Source organism: Synchiropus splendidus, chromosome 6, assembly GCF_027744825.2.
Source record: "Synchiropus splendidus isolate RoL2022-P1 chromosome 6, RoL_Sspl_1.0, whole genome shotgun sequence".
NCBI classification, from domain to species: Eukaryota; Metazoa; Chordata; class Actinopteri; order Syngnathiformes; family Callionymidae; genus Synchiropus; species Synchiropus splendidus.
In genome coordinates, this window is record NC_071339.1 from 2,666,013 (window position 1) to 2,682,841 (window position 16,829).

Sequence of the window (16,829 nt, forward strand, 5' to 3'; positions counted from 1 at the left end):
CTTTCAAGTATTCAGTGAGTATACTACTCGTGTTGTCACGAGTCAAGGACGCGGGAGCGGGACCCAAGCGCAGTGGTGAAAGTTACAGGAGGCAGGCGCGAGTCAAAAATAATTGTAATCATTAACAAACACAACAAAAAGCGTCACCGAACCGGGAGAAACAAAGCAAAATCAGAATGTCCAAAACGGAGTAACGAAACAGAACGAGGCAGAACGAAGCAGAAGTCCATAAACGAGAAGAATCCAACAGAAAGCACCACCAAACCGGGAGAAAACAAACTTAAATCACAGCGAACTAGAGGAGACGAAAGCACAATGAACCGAGAGTCAATCACAAAAGAAACCAGGAAACATACGGAAACAGGAGGAAACAAAACAGTATCTCAGGCACCAGGGTTTAAGACAAACAAGCTAGCTAGCGCACAGAACAAGAGACCGAAACGGAGAGCCAATTTACCGCAGGGAACAAAGGAGTCCAACGGAAAGAGTCACAGAACCGGGAGAAACAAACAAACTTAAATCACAGGGAACAATAGGAGAGCGTCACAGGAACTAGAGAAGACCATCTGGCACACGTTGCTGGAGTCCAGGTGCTTTGTGATCAGGGGTTGACTGGCTCCAGCCGTGTGCCACGCAAACAGGATGAAAAAAAAACAGGACTCACAGGACAAAATAAGAGCAGAATCATGACAAGTGTGCTAGGTATATACTTGTCATCCACATTTCAGTTATTCAATCTGCCACAGAATGGACCCAAGTTTGAGTTCGGAAGAGAAACATGGTGGCACAAATCAGCGAGTGCTGACTGTTGACAATATGTCAACAACATTTCCGGTCTAAACACATGTCCCTTTCACCATGAGTCAACATGAGAAATTAAAGTTGTTTTAATGATTTGCATGTTTCTCAAGTCATGTGACCGTAGCTCCTTGGTGGAGGTCAGCGGTGTTTCCATTCAAAATACTCTAACTTTGTTGAGTCTTGATGCAAAAGGCTTCTAGTAGAACTGGTTCTGAACACCTTAATATTTTTCAGGAAAGCTAACTTTTTATTTCTCTTCCGATCACTCATTTGGCAGAGGCAAATGTCAAACAGATTTTCTTTCAGGCTGGTATTTAGTGGAGCAGCTGATCTGTCCAGGTGCCCTTCAAAGGTCTAATGGACTGTGGTCTTTCACTGGCATCTAAACATCTGAATCTGTTGAAAGGTCTGATCGGAGACGATAGAGAGCTCCTGAACAAAAAGGTGGCCTGACATTCATTCACTCTGTCGTTACATGGGCGTCACAGCAAAAGCTTTTATTTATCATGACCTTTCAAGGATGCCAATTTGGATGTGCTTTGTTGATCATCGCAGCGTTTATCCGCTTTACTTGATGTGACCTTTGCCGCTTACATGGGTCCTCTGATGATTCCCGGCAACAGTCGAGCCGCCCCTGGCTGAGCCCACGGAGGAGCTTATCTGGAGGAGTTGAAATTTTGCTCCAGCGGATGAACTGAAGTACTTGCTGCAGCGAAACCTAACTATTCTCTCTGGCCGTTCCATTTATCAGCATTCTGCAGTGATCGCTGAGGCAGAGTCAGACATTATCATTTTAATTACATTTTTGTGATGATATAAAAACAGTCCTCTGAGTTGTTGGCTACTCTCCACGTTTTTGGATTGTGGCAGGAAGCTAGAGTGTCCGGAGGAAACCCACTCGAGCGTCGGGAAGAAAGGTCTGAGAGATAGAGCTGCCGTGAGCAGGACTTGAACTTGGCAAAGGATCTTGTACTACACAAATGTTCTCTTTCTTCAGATGAACTAGACCAAAGTGCGTGACTCATGCACAGGCCAGGCTCCACCACCACCTCCTTAATAGCTTGGATCTAAACCAAACATTTACATTTCATTCCATAATCTGAATTCTTTCTAAAGTGACTCTAGTATGGGGAAGGGTGGGGGTCTCGGACTGTTCCTTTGGCCTGGATGTGAGGTGGAATCCTCATCACTGTGACTGCCACAGATGTGATCCACTCAAAGCTTTGCTCCAGAGCCACGAGTCTGGATTTCCTGAACAATCCATTTCACAACCTGCCTGATTGTTCAAATTCAACAGCAGTTTAGTGACACATCCTGTGGAGTGTTCATACTCATGTGTTACACAACAGCAGATGTGCAAAGCGAAATGATTTTCTTTCAGCATTTGAACGAGCGTTTTATCATCGGCGGTTCTTAGTAACTGATAAAGTTGTTACCGCTGGACTGAGGAAATGTGCTTTTCATCTGCCTTCATCTTCATCTGAGCTCAAGATGGGCCCTTTCAACATCAATCTCAAGTTACTGGCGACTAAACACGTGAAGATTATTCATTATTATTGTTATTTATTGTAGTTACAGACAGTAGGAGAGGTCGACTTTGAGACCTCATCTGAGACAATGTCAGAGTGATGCTACAGGAGAATGTGGTACAGAAATTCAGTATCACAGAACATGTTCAGCATCTGCACCTATCACCACCAAAACTGTTATTCATTTACTAAAGCTATTTGTTCACATGAACAACTCAGTCAATCACAATAGCAAATCACAACTTCTTCCGCTCAGCCATCACTGTTAAATTTGTGATCAGCCTCTGTTATTTTATTTTATTTTATTAACAGCACTTTATGTCGAAGCACTTTCCTAGATGGTGGGACCCCTACTGACCATAGCAATAAATTCTATTCTGATTCTGATGCTTGTTCGTTTAATGACAGTTTGGTGGGTTGGGGCGCCCTCTAGCGGTTGTTAAACTTCCCCGGTAGACGCACTGCTGCTGGTCAACTAGTGCAACTCCGTGAATGAATGAATGAATGGATGTTTATTCCAAGCTCCTCTATAACATTTACTTGTCTTACTTTTCTCTGCATTATATTTGATAGCGCCCGATATATTACACATTGTGAAGGCAACATTTTGTTAAACAGAGTGACGGACAGTTCTTTATTTTTGAGCGTTGTTTTATTATTCTTTTCATTATTATAGTTTTCCCGATAAGTAGTTATGTGTAATCATGTGAAGGCTTGTGTCTATGTTATGACATTTATGTTGTGTTGTGTGTTGCTGTCAGTCCGTTACTTCTAGTACCATTACAAATAATAATAATAATAATAATAATAATAATAATAATAATAATAATAATAATAATAATAATAATGATAATAATATTTTACACTGTTACTCTCTTTGTAAAATAATCTATTGAGCATTCTGTTCTTATAAATGAAAACAAACTATATCAAACAATTATTGGTGACATATTAGTCTGTTTAATTGTTAAAATGCTATTAAATATATTTTTTAAATGTGAATTTAATTCATCATGTCAAATGATCTTGATGATGACGATTAATCACCCACAAATTAATGTAATTAATATTCTTTGCTGGAGGCCTTTAACTGTTCAAATGAAAAACGCTTGGCTCTCAGTCTCTTGCTGTTATTATGTTAAGATTATGTTATAAACTCATATTTGTGGTGACGGCACATTTATTAATTTGAGACATTAGTTTACGTTGAGTCTTTTAAATGTTATGTGTCTAAATCTCTTCAACATTTCATACAGGCAATAATGAACTGAGGGGATTCACCTGATGTCATGAATCAAACTGCAAACTAGGCAGTTTTCGTTTGGAGGAGCTGATTAATCCCAGGAGTTTTGTTAAGAACCACACTGGAGAACAACTGGCTCTCTTCTGTGTCCCAAACAAAGCATTCATTTCTGCTTCTTCTGATCAGGAGAAGGTTCTCCGCATTTTCAAATGAAGGCTGGATGGAAAACTTGAGCGGGAAAAATGAGCGGCTCGCGAGGATGAACGTGAAGCCTTTATTGGGACGTGACAGAGAAGATTTAGTCGATAACCGTGGCAAAATGGACAGCTACATGGAGGCAGATGCCGAGCTGGTGGGAATGGGACTTCGTGTCTCAGTGTCCCCGGTCCAAACGGCCTTCTACATCCTCCTGGTGCTGCTGGGAATCCTGGGAAATTCCACGGTGATCCTTGTCATCGGCAAGAGTGTGATTATGGATCACGCCGGAGGACGGAACTCGGACATCATCATCATCAACATGGCCTTCTCCAACCTGCTGGTGTCGGTGATGAGGAACACTCTGCTTGTCATCTCAGACATGGGGCTGGAGGTACGAGCGTCAACAAACACGCAACACAGTTTACATTTGTGTGCGCAGCAGAGCGCGCCAGCGTGACCCTCTTCTCCCGTTTGTTTACGCAGCTGTACTCGTCTAAAGAGTGGTGTCAGCTCCTCATGGGCGTGTGGGTGTGGCTGCGATCGGTCAACGTCTGGTCAACACTCTTCCTCAGCGCCTTCCATCTCCAGACACTCAGGAGGGTGGCCCCCACCATAGGCATGCTGCATGGCCCTCGTGGGGTTCCCAAGGCCCTGCTGCTGAGTTTAGGTCTGATCTGGTTGGTCAACTTTATTTACTCCATCCCTGCTCACATCTTCTCCACAAGTGGGAATGTCAACTCCACTGAGGTGAGAGCAAGACTTTTGAGATCCGATGGTGCAGAGGTACTGCTTTTATTAGAAGTGAAATAAGGTCTTCATTTCACTCTTGTGCACTGGCATGCTTACAAGCACACGAGTGAATCAAATTCTGCATTGCTCATGGACGATAAAGAGAGTACATGAACCTGTCATTCAAGCTTTAAATCAAAAGGCACATGCAACACATGTTGCCTACAGCTCAAAGTACACAGAGAACAAGCCAATCATTTAGACTTTGGGTTTTTTTTCCAGTCTAAATGATCAAAAAGTTTTATAATTATATTTTTTTCTATCATGTAATAACTGGTTTGAAATATACGGAATGTGGTACAATAACTTTGACAACAATAATGAAGAGATTTGTAGACAAAGTGAACGGTGGAGATGTTTAAAGCTGATCACGGCGTGCGTCTGTCCTCAGACTTTAATGTTGGTCAGCAGCACGACGCGACCCCTGCTGGGCTGCGTGTGGAACTTCCCCACCGAGTACAGCGGCCTGGCTTATGCCACCACCTCCATGGTGATCCATGAAGCGCTTCCCATCATCCTGATGGCTCTGACCAACATGAGCTCCCTCTACACGCTCTACTCTCACAGCAGGAAGAGCAGCTCCACGAAGGACGCCCTGGTCATCAAGAGAGTTCCCGCTGAGAGGCGAGCGGCGAAGGTGGGGAGTTTTGTTCCTTGTTGAGTGCAGTTCCAGATGGTTGATTCTCCTCTCCACCTCTCCCGCAAGGTGATTCTGGCTCTCATCATGCTCTTCATCGCCTCCTGGGGCACCAGCATCATATCCGTCAACTATTTCAACTACAACCGCGGCACCTCGGCGGATTTCTTGCTGGTGGTCGCCCGCTTTGCCAACATCATCTTCATTGCCATGTCTCCCGGTGTTCTGGCCATCGGCCACCGTCGCCTGAGGGCCTTCATCAAGTCTGCCCTCTCCAGCTGACCAGTAGGATCATGGTTAGCTCCGCCTTGTGTGTGTGATTCTGGAGATGCTTGTGTGCAAGCGCATTGACATCCTGTATTAAGGTTTGTTTCATTTACAGACTGAATAGAGTGAGGAAGTTATCAGAAAAGATGATGAAATGTCTCTAGTTTGATGAGACATCAAACTGTGACACTTTGTTACACGTAATAATAAGATAATAATAGCAATATATGTGATAATAACCATCCTTTGTTTTTTCCAAAAAGACATTATAGTCATTAGTCATTAAAGTTTAAGGCTCTGTTTATGCCAGATTCCATGGAGAAATAATTTATAATAAATTCAAATTAAAACAAACAAAAGGTTCAGAAAGTCAGAAAATCTACCAACTTCATTTCCTTGCTTTATTCTTCACCATCGTGTTTGCGACATGTTTCTGAACAACAAAAACAGTTTCTTTTTTCTCCTTCACATCGGCCATCTTGGATTGCTTTCCTGCTGGGTTTCCCACTCTGTGCCGGTTGAGAACCTTAGTCCACCCCAGCACCATACCGCCGATGCTTCTCCGCAGCTTGCGGTGTCCCAGTGCCACCACCATGGGACTGAAACCCACAAACACAGAGGCAGAAAAGTGGGACACAGTCAGCAGCCCTTCGGCGTGATGTCCACCGTCGTGGTTGTAATAGGTCACAGCGGCGACCTGCAGCACCCAGCAGACCACAAAGAGCGACACCAGTGACATGATCACCTGCGCAGCTTTCCGTTCAGTCGCCACGTGTTTGTCCTGATCGCCATGGCTGCCAGCGGTGATGGCTCTGATGTGCTTTCCCAGAGACTGCAGGGTTGCCAGGTTGGTGACGACCATCAAAACCAATGGCAACACTTCATTTAGCGCCAGAGAGGCTGAAGCAAAGGCAATGCCCTGTTGCGTTGAAGGGAATTCCCAAATGCAGCCCAGAAGAGGTCTGGTGGTGCAGCTGATCACCATCAGTTCCACGGTGGCATTCCCATGAACATGGGTGCTGTAAAGCAACGCCGGCGTGGAGAAGGCCAGATTTGCCCCCCAAACCACAGCCAAGACCATCCACACGCGACGCCTCTCCCGCCTCTGTGCTAGAGGGCCGACGGCAACGTGGTGGCGTCTGAGGGTGGCGCAGTGGAAGGCACTGAGCGCCAGCGTCACCCAGCAGCCCACGGCTCGCCACCACACCCACAGCAGCATGAAGACCCTGCACCAGCCCGGAGACAGAGACACATTCAGACCCAGATCTGACACAAAGATGGGAACCGTCCGGAAAAGAGAGGTCAGTAGGTTGGCCAGAGACAGGTGCACCAAGATGGTGTCGGAGGGGGCCATGCGGCGGGACAGACTCTTAGTGGCCGACCGGAACACCTGTGGAGGACAAGTATTACAACACTTCACCAGCTGGTGCTTACCTTAAGCTTGTAATGGTCAATGATGTGAAATAGTTTAGCAAAGAAATGGCTAAATACAATTGTAATACAATTCCTTTCATTCACTTTCAAGGACCAAAAAGAACATCATAAATGGGAGGATGGCGTTGGACTCCACCAGGGGCTGGGGTGGCCCAGGTTTTTGTTCCAACCCATCTAGTACACACAGCTTCCATAATGAAGTGTGTGAAGAATGTGATCGGCGCTGCTCGTTCAGCTGACAGCTGCCTGATTGGTTGGAACAAAAACATGATGTGTTAAAGAAAATTCACAGATGGAAATGTATTCTGCTTCCTATATACCAACTGTTGATATGCTGATACTGGTCAGTTATTGTTCAAGTTATTGTAATCTGCCTGAATGGTTCTGAAATTGTGCTGAGTAAAAGTAAAAGAAAAACCAACAGTGCTATCTAAATTGTGGCTACGCACAGACCTAAAACCTTTTTTATAAGGCATTAAAAGCCATTTGAAAACTGAACTCTTCAGTGCCTAATGAGAAGATCTGAATGCAAAAACACAATCTGGTAAGAGCATGCACATTTCCTCACCACATGGATGACAAGGATGTTCCCGACGATGCCAGAAAAAACTAGGAAGCCAAACAAAACAGCTTCAACCGTCAGCTCCTCTGACATGGCGTCAGCGGCATGGTGTTTTGGTTTTCTTTTGGGCTGTGCCTTGCTTTTATACTGGCCATTCAACCTGGTGATCTGCAACCCATTACTATACATATTAACACGTGCAAGAACATTCATGCCCAATGTGCTCACAGCTCATTTGATGTCTGCATCCTGCATTATCCCGTTTCCATCAGCCTCATCAGTAAGACATTTTATTCCTGATCATCACTGTAAAAGCTGTGAGAGAGAGAAAAGAGTTCTTTGTTGTAACTATCAGATCTGAACAATGATTTTGATCATTTAAGCAGCAGAGCAGCAATACTTGGCACTAACTATGAGTTTCAACTGTCTTGTCCCATGTGACCCGCGGTGATGAAGGTGCAAACAGTAATCCTGAAGCAGCACTTTCCTCCCATTACTATGTTGCTCCATTCCCTCGACACTCTCTAATTGCTCTGTGGACATTATCTTCTGGAGAGCACAATAATTGTGCTGAATAATCTCACAGAAGCACCACTTAATACCAGCTTCCTTCACTTCTTGCAAAAAACAACCCTTGTCAAATCACAACAGCAGGACTTGGCTTTCATGTCCAACTCAAAGATGGAGGAGTTTTTGAGGTTAGAGTGTGGAGGATGGAGTGAGGAAACTAGGAAAGACTAACTTCCACACCGGAGCTGCTTCTATCAGACACAAGGACAAACACATTGTTGACATATGAAATGAACAGGAGCAGCTGTTAGTGGAGCCAGATGTTTCCTTCATACTGACTTAAATGAAGTGGTGGAGATAGTAAATTGCTATGTTGAAGTGGTTCAGGTCATCATAAACACAAAGCAGGCACTGAAAAAAAACCTTTTTTTGAAGATTCCCTATTAGTATTTATAAATATTCGAATATCTTTTTAGTGGTGAATATGTTGGAAACCATGGAAAGAACAGTTTGATATCACAGCACTTTATTTTATTTTATTTTTATTCAATCATTTTTTCTGAAGGACAGAAATACACTTTCTAAATGAACCATGAGCAAAATCTAATTTACAAAGGAAAAAGGGCAATAAAGGCCTTAAAAAGTGTCTGTTCATAATTTTAAAACTAGAGAATGAGGGGACTAATAAAGACCATCTAATCTAATCTAAAACGTGCAATACCTTTGTAGTCTTGCTCAAGAGGGCCGTGGAAATACAGGCAATGTGTTGCACTTTACCTACCTCCAATGTGGACTGAGGCATCCCCAGGGATCAGACCACACATATCGTGAATACATTTGTTACAATACAAATCTTTGCCAATGCAAAGTTCTTCATCATCTTTGAATCTGTTCAACTCACAACTGAGTTGAAGAAGGAAGTAAAGACTTGGAATTATGTCTTCGGGTATAAGTGCAGTATGGCACCTTTTTGCGTGTGTATCTGTGGGTAGTGTCAAAATAAAGAAATGATTCCTTCACTGCACACTCACCCTCCCAAGGATCACTTTTGCCCCTTGAAGCACAACATGTAGAATCCAGTTTAGATTTAGATTTTAGATTTGGAATTGAATTAAATTTCTTTTTTTTAATTAATTTTAATTTTTTAATTTTCTTTTTTTTTTAATGAAATGCATAAAACGAGGAGACATTCTGCGTTGTAGCCCTGAGTTTGGCACATGTATATATAATATTTTATTCATTCATTTAATCGATATATACATTTAAAACGGAAGATGAAACGCACGTCCAGAGTGCAGTTGTGTATCTCAGTGCTGACTCACGCGCTAACATCACGATTAATATTTTGTCCACGCACTCGCGAACTCCTCGAGCGCGCTCCTCCACACGCACTCTCACACGACGGGCATCAAAGCGTCCACGTCACGGCAGACAGGAAGCGGAGGGGACATCTGGCCGCTGCACGACGCGGCTCGACTTCGCGTCCAGCACCGCTGAAGTAAGTCTCATTCCCCCCAGAACACCATCCCAGCGAGCTCGGTCTCTGCTGTCAAGGTCATTCGCGCATCTTCCGTGGGTGTTGCTGAACGGTGTTTGTGTCGCAGATGTGTTCCCGCGCCTCTCAGCCGTGCACGCGCTGAAGCACAGCTGTTCTGGTGGCATGTTAACGTCGCGTGTGAGCGCCATCTGAGGACGTGAGATGAAGAGGCAGCGACGACCCTCGGTGCTCGCCATGTTGGCACTGGTGCTGAGTACTGCTGGGCTCGGCTCAGCATCATCATCCTCACCAGCATCTTCATCACAACTGAGGGACCTTGAAACCAATGGATCACCACAAGAGGCGTCCAGTCATGTCAACAACCATGGCAATAGCAGCAGAGACAGTGTTACTGTGGTGTCCAGCAGAGCAGACTGGGCTCCGGGGAGGGGGGTGTCGCCGCTGTGTGCCTACAGAGTGATGGAGGGGGGCGCTGGAGGGCAGCTATGTTTCCGCCACACTGTGTTTGGATACAAGTGCCACAAGGCTGACTGCAGGGCCGCCGTGTCTGCTGGGGAGCTGGTGGCAAATCTCCTTTCAAATGGCAGTGTACTTCTGCAGTGGGCTCACGAGGACGACCCGCGTATTTCTTATTTAGCGCGTCGCCTTGTCTTGAACGCGACACGGGAAAACACCACAGCGCTTGCGTCCGTAGGCAGACCCCGCAAGTTAGGGGGGTTTGAGTTGAACTGTTGGTGGAATGGAAGTTACACTCAGTTTGATTGTCCTGGAGTTCATCTTGGTTCTGGCTGCAGGGACTTTCTCATGGAGGAGCTGCACGAGAACATCCCCTACCGCATCTGCCTGCGCCCCTTGGACACTTCTCAGAGGGCAAACCACAGGGACTGCGTGGAGTTTACCCTGCCGGCAACGGGGATGCAGGACATTGTGATCGCCATGACGACTGTCGGAGGAGCCATCTGTGTGATGCTGGTCATCATCTGTCTGCTCGTGGCCTACATCACTGAAAACATCATGAGTCCCTCAACACAGCGTGCTCACTCCTACCGCTCACACCGCTGAGTTTGAAGGGTTAGAATTAGGGATGCTTTTGCTGCCGATCACCGATATCCATCAGCCAGAGTGCCGATCACTGCTGATCACAGATCACACGTCTCCGCTTAAACGACACCTGCGAAAGGCTGCTCATCTACCCTGGTGAAAAAAATGATTATTTCGTTGGGCAATTAGCTTAGTGTTCAGAATGTCACATGCTGCTGAGGAACCAGCGGTTTCACTTTCATGAGCCCAGAAAACTCTGTGCTCCGACAAGTGCTGGTGCTTTGAATTGCATATTTAATTTGAAGGCGCTTCCCTGCGCAACATTTTCCCGTGCATGTGCTGCAGGATGCAAACTTGACATGACAGATTGAAAGAAGCTCCACAGCAGACATGTTGCTGCTGAGTGAGCCACTAGTAGTGAGGAGCGGACGCATCACTGCCAGTGGGTCTTCACCACATGTGATCGATTGTTGTGAGTGGCAATGACCGGTAGTGATTGGCATTCGCAGATCACGCTGATATCGGCCAGTCATGGTCGGTGAGTGATCGATCAGAGCATCCCTAACCCGAATCCTACAGTCATCATTCATGGTAACTGAAGCACAATGTGGCTGAAATAATAATGCGGTTTTCACCTCCACTCATGAGTCCTCCAGTGTGTTCTTGTAAGGGCTGTCCATGCCAGACCGATCTGGCAGCATTTACACAGCAATATAACTCAAGATTCTGACTTTATTTTGCACTGCAAACGATACTCTGTGAAAGCGTCCGCCTCAGGTGTTACGACCTGAGTTATGTTTTTTCCACTTTAAACAAAGATCTGTGACATGTGACTGTACGTTTTTGCATTGATGTTGTGCTAACTGAACAAACTGAGGTTCGACCCCTTTGTGTTCTGCTATAAGTGAATAAAGTGTGCTGTGTTTCTCCTCCCTGTCATTGTGTTATTCCTCTGGATGGAAAAAAACAACCAGATTTACCAAAAAAAGTCCTATGTTGATGGAGGAATGATGCACAAACTATAGTAGATCAAAGTAGAGCAGGCTGATTGGTATGGCAATCCCTGATGGAAAATCCGCAGAAGGATGTGTATTTTTACTGACATACTGTATGTTCAATCGAAGGAGGGATCATAGCTGAAGAATGGAGTCGTATTGTATGTAATGATTTGGAGACGACTTGGGAATTCAGATTGGAAGACACGTGGTGGGTCAGTGTCATCTTGTGCTCGACAGTCCCTCATTCATTTCAAAGTAGTCCATAGGATTCACTTTTCCGAGACAAATGCAACAAATGTTGTTTTTCTTGACTCACTTAACTATGCGGCCATGTCAGCTTATGACACTTTTTGGAACCATATCTGCAGGTCATTTCAAGAATTAGTCTTTTTTTATTTATTTGTCAATAGGTTTTAAGGCATATTCATACTGTTAATCAAGGCAGGCTGAGGGTGGGTTGGCAGAAATGTTGGGAGTTTGGAACTATTTGAATCTTATTTTTTTTATTGTTTGTCATTATTGTCTTCACTTTCAATGTTGTGGTTGGTTGTTTTGAGTTTGTCCAACAACAAACCAGTGCTGTTTATTCGTCTTTTTTTTATTTAAAACAAGAAAACGCCAATGATATTGTATGCTGAAGGGGCATTTGTTATTGTCAATAGAAATATTGGATTTTAAAAAATCATATTTTATTTAGATGTCTTGGGTTACGTCGGTCTGACGACATGGTTCTACGTAACGACGCCCCGCCCCTCGATGACTTCGTAGTGTCACAAGTCCGCCATTTTTACTCCACCGTCAGCTCGAGCAGTCGTCTCTTTTCGAGCTCCCATTCTCATCGCCTTTAGCCTAGTGAAGCATCACGAGTTTCCGCTCCAGGTTTTCTCTCTCTGGGCTCAGACTAACAACCTTCCTTCCCGACAGGTTACATCGCTTAGTGTCAGCTGGAGAGTCGCAATGCCGAGCTACCCGCTTCGTGTAGCGGTTGTGTGCTCGAGCAACCAGAACCGCAGTATGGAAGCGCACAATATTCTCAGGTAATCATGAGCCAACGGTTCCGAGAGAGGGGCAATAGAAACATCGAGGAGGGTTTCGACATGGGTGCCTGGCCGGTACCGCCGGATTAAACAAATCCAACCGGAGGCCTGAGAGCGCTTCAACAAAGGAACCAAGCCGCCAACGTCTGCCATCGACTCCCTCGCCGTTTGCGTCGTCCTCTGACGTTAAAACACACGTGATGCGGATTTATTCAGAGGCCGCAAACATTTTGACAAACTGATCGTTTAGAAAAGCCGGCTCAAGTTGTTTCTTTTGTGGATACAAGAGCGCCCCCTCTAGGATAACACCCCGGAAGAGCGTTACTGCAGCTGCTCTCTGACGCACGTCACACTTGGGTCTGGTCACCCGGGGTGAGAGGAGGTGGAGACCCTGGACAGACCACTGGCAGACACAAACCTGAGGCTCCAATCCAGTTTGTGGCGACTCTGGGTTTGAGTGGATCAGGCTCCTATTCATTCCTATTCTGCCTTTGCTTGCGTGGTAAAACTAAAAAAAAAACAAAAACACACAAACAAGCTGCAATAAAATGTGTGTCCCGTAGCTCTCTGAACGCAGACCATTCTGGTGAAGCATCAAAGTTTGTGATTGTGCTTTGTTTTATGGTGATTATTGTTGTAATATTCACTTCTCCTTTTCTCTCTTGTTTTTCTTATTTGCAGTAAGCGAGGATTTGATGTGCGGTCGTTTGGTACTGGGTCTCATGTGAAGCTGCCAGGTCCGGCCCCAGATAAGCCAAACGTATACGACTTCAAAACCACCTATGAGCAGATGTACAACGACTTAGTCCGCAAAGACAAGGAACTGTATCCCCAGCCCTCGCCCTTTTGCTGGCACTCACACACACACACACACACACACGTACATTGCAGACAAGTCTTGAATAGAGTTCCTGGATGTCAGAAAGGTATGGTGACTTGGAGCACAACGGACTGGACTGTGAGAATGGCTAAATGCCAGGATCCAAATGTGAAGGATATTTGTTTTTTTTTATTAAAGATCCTGAACATTAGACAATGCACTGCTCTACATCCAATATGATGTAGAGGTTTTTTTAGTAAGTATAGTGGGTTTTGCTAAACGGATGTTGCCTTTGGTTAACCAGCCTAATTTTTGATAGCATGTTTTTGTGTGTTTTTATGAAAATAAAATCGATAGTTTTAATTGGTTGGTCTACTGTGCAAAAGTTTGAAAGAGTACTAGGTCCCTGTATACGTCTATATACGTGCATGGATTTGGCTTTTTTTTTTAAATTGTAGTTTCATGACCTCCAAAGAAATGCTGTAAATTTATAACACTGACCGTTACAGTGCCATGGAGGGGCTATAAATATGTTCAAAATACATTTTTTTTGTTTTTGTAAACATTTTTCATTCTGTTAATGTTCCAGAGTGACACTGAAGCGAAACTGGATTAAGCATTTTTAAATGCTTTTCTATTTTTGCTGCACGTTTATCAGAGATTTTTCATACAAATCTGAACTTTATTCAATGAGGCTCTCCCTCCTAAAGCCGACTGCAGTTTTGGGTTGCTGCCAGCAGCTATTTCATTCAGTCACGTTAAAACCATCTGTAGGTTGAATGTTACAGCTCTAATCGAGACATGTAGAATCGGCTCATCGTTGGTATTAGATGTACATCAAGATTCTTAGTGTTTTCATCAGTGGGAAATGTTAAAGCGCAGATTTGGTGACTGGATTGTGAATATTCTTCTGCCCATTAAACTAACCTGCTTTATTTGCTCTCAGGGGTTGCAAACATGTTTGCATCGCCTATGTATTTTATTGAGCATTGCATCTCTGAAGAGCTCATGAATATATGTTTAAGGATGTTAAATTGTCAGGCTCTGTTACATAACTTGATTTTCCAGTCTTAAACTCTAGAACAAATCGAGTTCACCATTTTTTGAGAACAGGATCCGACCGTACATTGATTATTGTATTTTTAACAAAGAGCACAAGAGGTCGCCAAATCACCAGTCCAAAGTTAAGAACTCGACAGCGCCAACGTTTCCTTTGTGGTCAACTTGTGCTATAACACTATAAACGCTGACGAGTCAAGGTCAAACGTGTCACAGATTATTTCAGGCCGCAGTTGGATAGATTTGTCAGCCAGTGTTCGTGGCTGTGTGTGTGGCTCCTGCTGTATTCCTTGACCTTCCTCTTCAGATACACACAGAATGGTATACTGCACATGCTGGACCGCAACAAACGCATCAAGTCCAAGCCAGAGAGGTTCCAAAACTGCAAGGAAAAGTTTGACCTGGTCATCACCTGCGAGGAGCGGGTCTACGATCAGGTGTTGGAGGGTGAGAGTGACTTGCAAAAGCACTTCGACAGCTTCCAGGTTGCACTGGTGACCCCTGCCTTGTTTCTCCACAGACCTCAACTCCAGAGAGCAGGTGACGCTGCAGCCCGTCCATGTCATCAACGTAGACATTCAAGACAATCACGAGGAGGCGACGCTCGGGTCTTTCATCATCTGTGAAGTTTGCCAATCTGTAAGTGACGTGCGCATTGATGGTCGTGTGACGGTGGTGCTAATGAGCCGTCCCTTCCACCCCTGCAGATCCAGAACACCGATGACATGGAGAATGAAATAGATGAGCTGCTACAAGAACTAGAGGAAAAGAACAAGCGGCCAATTCTTCACACGGTCTGCTTTTACTAACGTGGATGGAAGTTAGCAATAACCACAAGCAAAGAAACTTCACGCACGCACGCACATACATACATACACCCACACACTCTCTCTCTCTCACTCTGCTGGGAGGGACAGTAACCCAAATGCATTGACTTGTTGCTCTGGCCACCTCCAAGTTAAGTGTGAATGAAGGTCCTCCGGCCTTCCCAGTGCTGCACTGGTCATGTCACCTCAGGGTGAGGAATCAAACTTCTGCATTATCCCTTCTTGTTTTGGAAAGCACAGCATATTGTCTTTTTTTTGGTTTTTTTTGCTATGATTTCTCTTTGGACATGTGCCGTTTTCCCTGGTGCCAGAGTTGAAGCATAAGTCAGTTCATTTAAACCATCTGATAGTTTAAGGTCACTATGAAATTACCAAACCCAGACTGTAAGGTTTTTCCAATTATTATTTAACTTTGCATATGCTGTATTTCAGGGTATAGTTTTTGTAATTTTTTTGTTATTTCATTTGTAAGAAACATCTACTAAAGAGTGCCTGATTTTCTGTATGTACATAAGGATTCATTAAAGAGTCTAAAAGAGACATTTGACCTGTGACCTGTGTCTCTCCACATCATTCTCAGCCCCTCACACACATTGGAAGTGGAACGCTTTCTCTGGTGACTCTTGACCAGAGGAGCGTCAGGAAATGTCACCTCCCTCCAGACTTCTCGTTCAAAACTCCAGTTCAAAATCACCTTTCAACCTTCTATTATACCACAGTTTGTGGCGACACTGATTCTTCATGATGCTTACCTTGACCTGATAGGAAGCGGATATGATTCAACATGTGATGCTTGTCATTTTCAACTTATCTCTACAAAATCAAGTAGCAAATCACAGAAAGCTAAGGATTAAAATGTTAAATATAATTATACCTGAAATCATCCCCTACATTTAAATGAAAATTAAGATATTATCTTAAATAAACCACTTATTCATATGTGTAGTAGCAACATATTTGCCTATCAATAATCATATTAATTAGATAATCATCTTAATAGTTAATGTGTTTACCTTGTCCGCATTTAAAGCAATCGTATCTGTTTCCCTCTACGGGCATATTAATCATCATTTAGATTTTGTCGTTTATTTTAGTCATCTCCAAGTTTTTTCCTGCTGCTGTACATTGTGATTCTTTCCACTAGGGGTCACCAAATACCTTTATCTTTACTTTTAACAAGGCCATAAAGACGTTTCCCCGAACATCTGCGCTGAAATGTTTCCGGATCCCCTGACACACTGACAAAAGAGTCTAGTTATTGCTTGTTCCGGAGACGTACATTCCAGTTAGTTTGCCTTTAAAGCAGCAAGACCAAGTTGTCACGTGGTCATTCGGTTAGCCTTTTTAGCTGAACACGGAAGTGGGGCGTGACATCAGGATTACGCCTCGAACTAATGTCCCTTTCAGCCCAAGATCTGTGTGGTTACGTAGGTTGGTTTTTCTTCTGCTGTTTCCACACATTTTTAAGGAACTTTTCTGTTATTAAAAAAAATCCTCACACAGATTTCATGGTCATGTCCACTCGTCTGCCGCTACAGCCTCAGCAGACATGTAAAGAAGCCAATGAAAGTAATTTAAA

The 16,829-nt window shown here is 44.2% G+C and overlaps 4 protein-coding genes across 4 annotated transcripts; 3 read left to right on the forward strand and 1 right to left on the reverse strand.

Annotated features, from left to right (window-relative positions):
• Positions 1-3,892: 3,892 nt before the first annotated feature.
• LOC128760392 (olfactory receptor class A-like protein 4) lies at positions 3,893-7,116 on the forward strand. Its single transcript, XM_053867788.1, has 4 exons — positions 3,893-4,162; positions 4,255-4,518; positions 4,952-5,197; positions 5,267-7,116. The coding sequence occupies exons 1-4, from the start codon at positions 3,893-3,895 to the stop codon at positions 5,477-5,479; spliced, it is 993 nt and encodes a 330-aa protein (XP_053723763.1). The 3' UTR covers positions 5,480-7,116.
• On the reverse strand, positions 5,931-6,899 carry LOC128760394 (olfactory receptor class A-like protein 4; the record flags this gene model as incomplete). Its single annotated transcript, XM_053867789.1, has 1 exon — positions 5,931-6,899. A coding segment is annotated over one exon (969 nt), but the record flags the coding sequence as incomplete, so codon positions are not given.
• A 2,202-nt stretch (positions 7,117-9,318) lies between the features above and the next one.
• Positions 9,319-11,441, forward strand: fndc10 (fibronectin type III domain containing 10). The gene is made up of 2 exons (XM_053868043.1): positions 9,319-9,468; positions 9,575-11,441. Exon 2 carries the CDS (start codon positions 9,670-9,672, stop codon positions 10,528-10,530), a length of 861 nt encoding a protein of 286 aa, XP_053724018.1. The 5' UTR covers positions 9,319-9,468; positions 9,575-9,669; the 3' UTR covers positions 10,531-11,441.
• Positions 11,442-12,289: 848 nt separating this feature from the next.
• Positions 12,290-15,795, forward strand: ssu72 (SSU72 homolog, RNA polymerase II CTD phosphatase). Its single transcript, XM_053868053.1, has 5 exons — positions 12,290-12,544; positions 13,226-13,369; positions 14,731-14,870; positions 14,944-15,062; positions 15,131-15,795. Exons 1-5 carry the CDS (start codon positions 12,465-12,467, stop codon positions 15,230-15,232), a joined length of 585 nt encoding a protein of 194 aa, XP_053724028.1. The 5' UTR covers positions 12,290-12,464; the 3' UTR covers positions 15,233-15,795.
• The last annotated feature ends 1,034 nt before the right edge of the window (positions 15,796-16,829 follow it).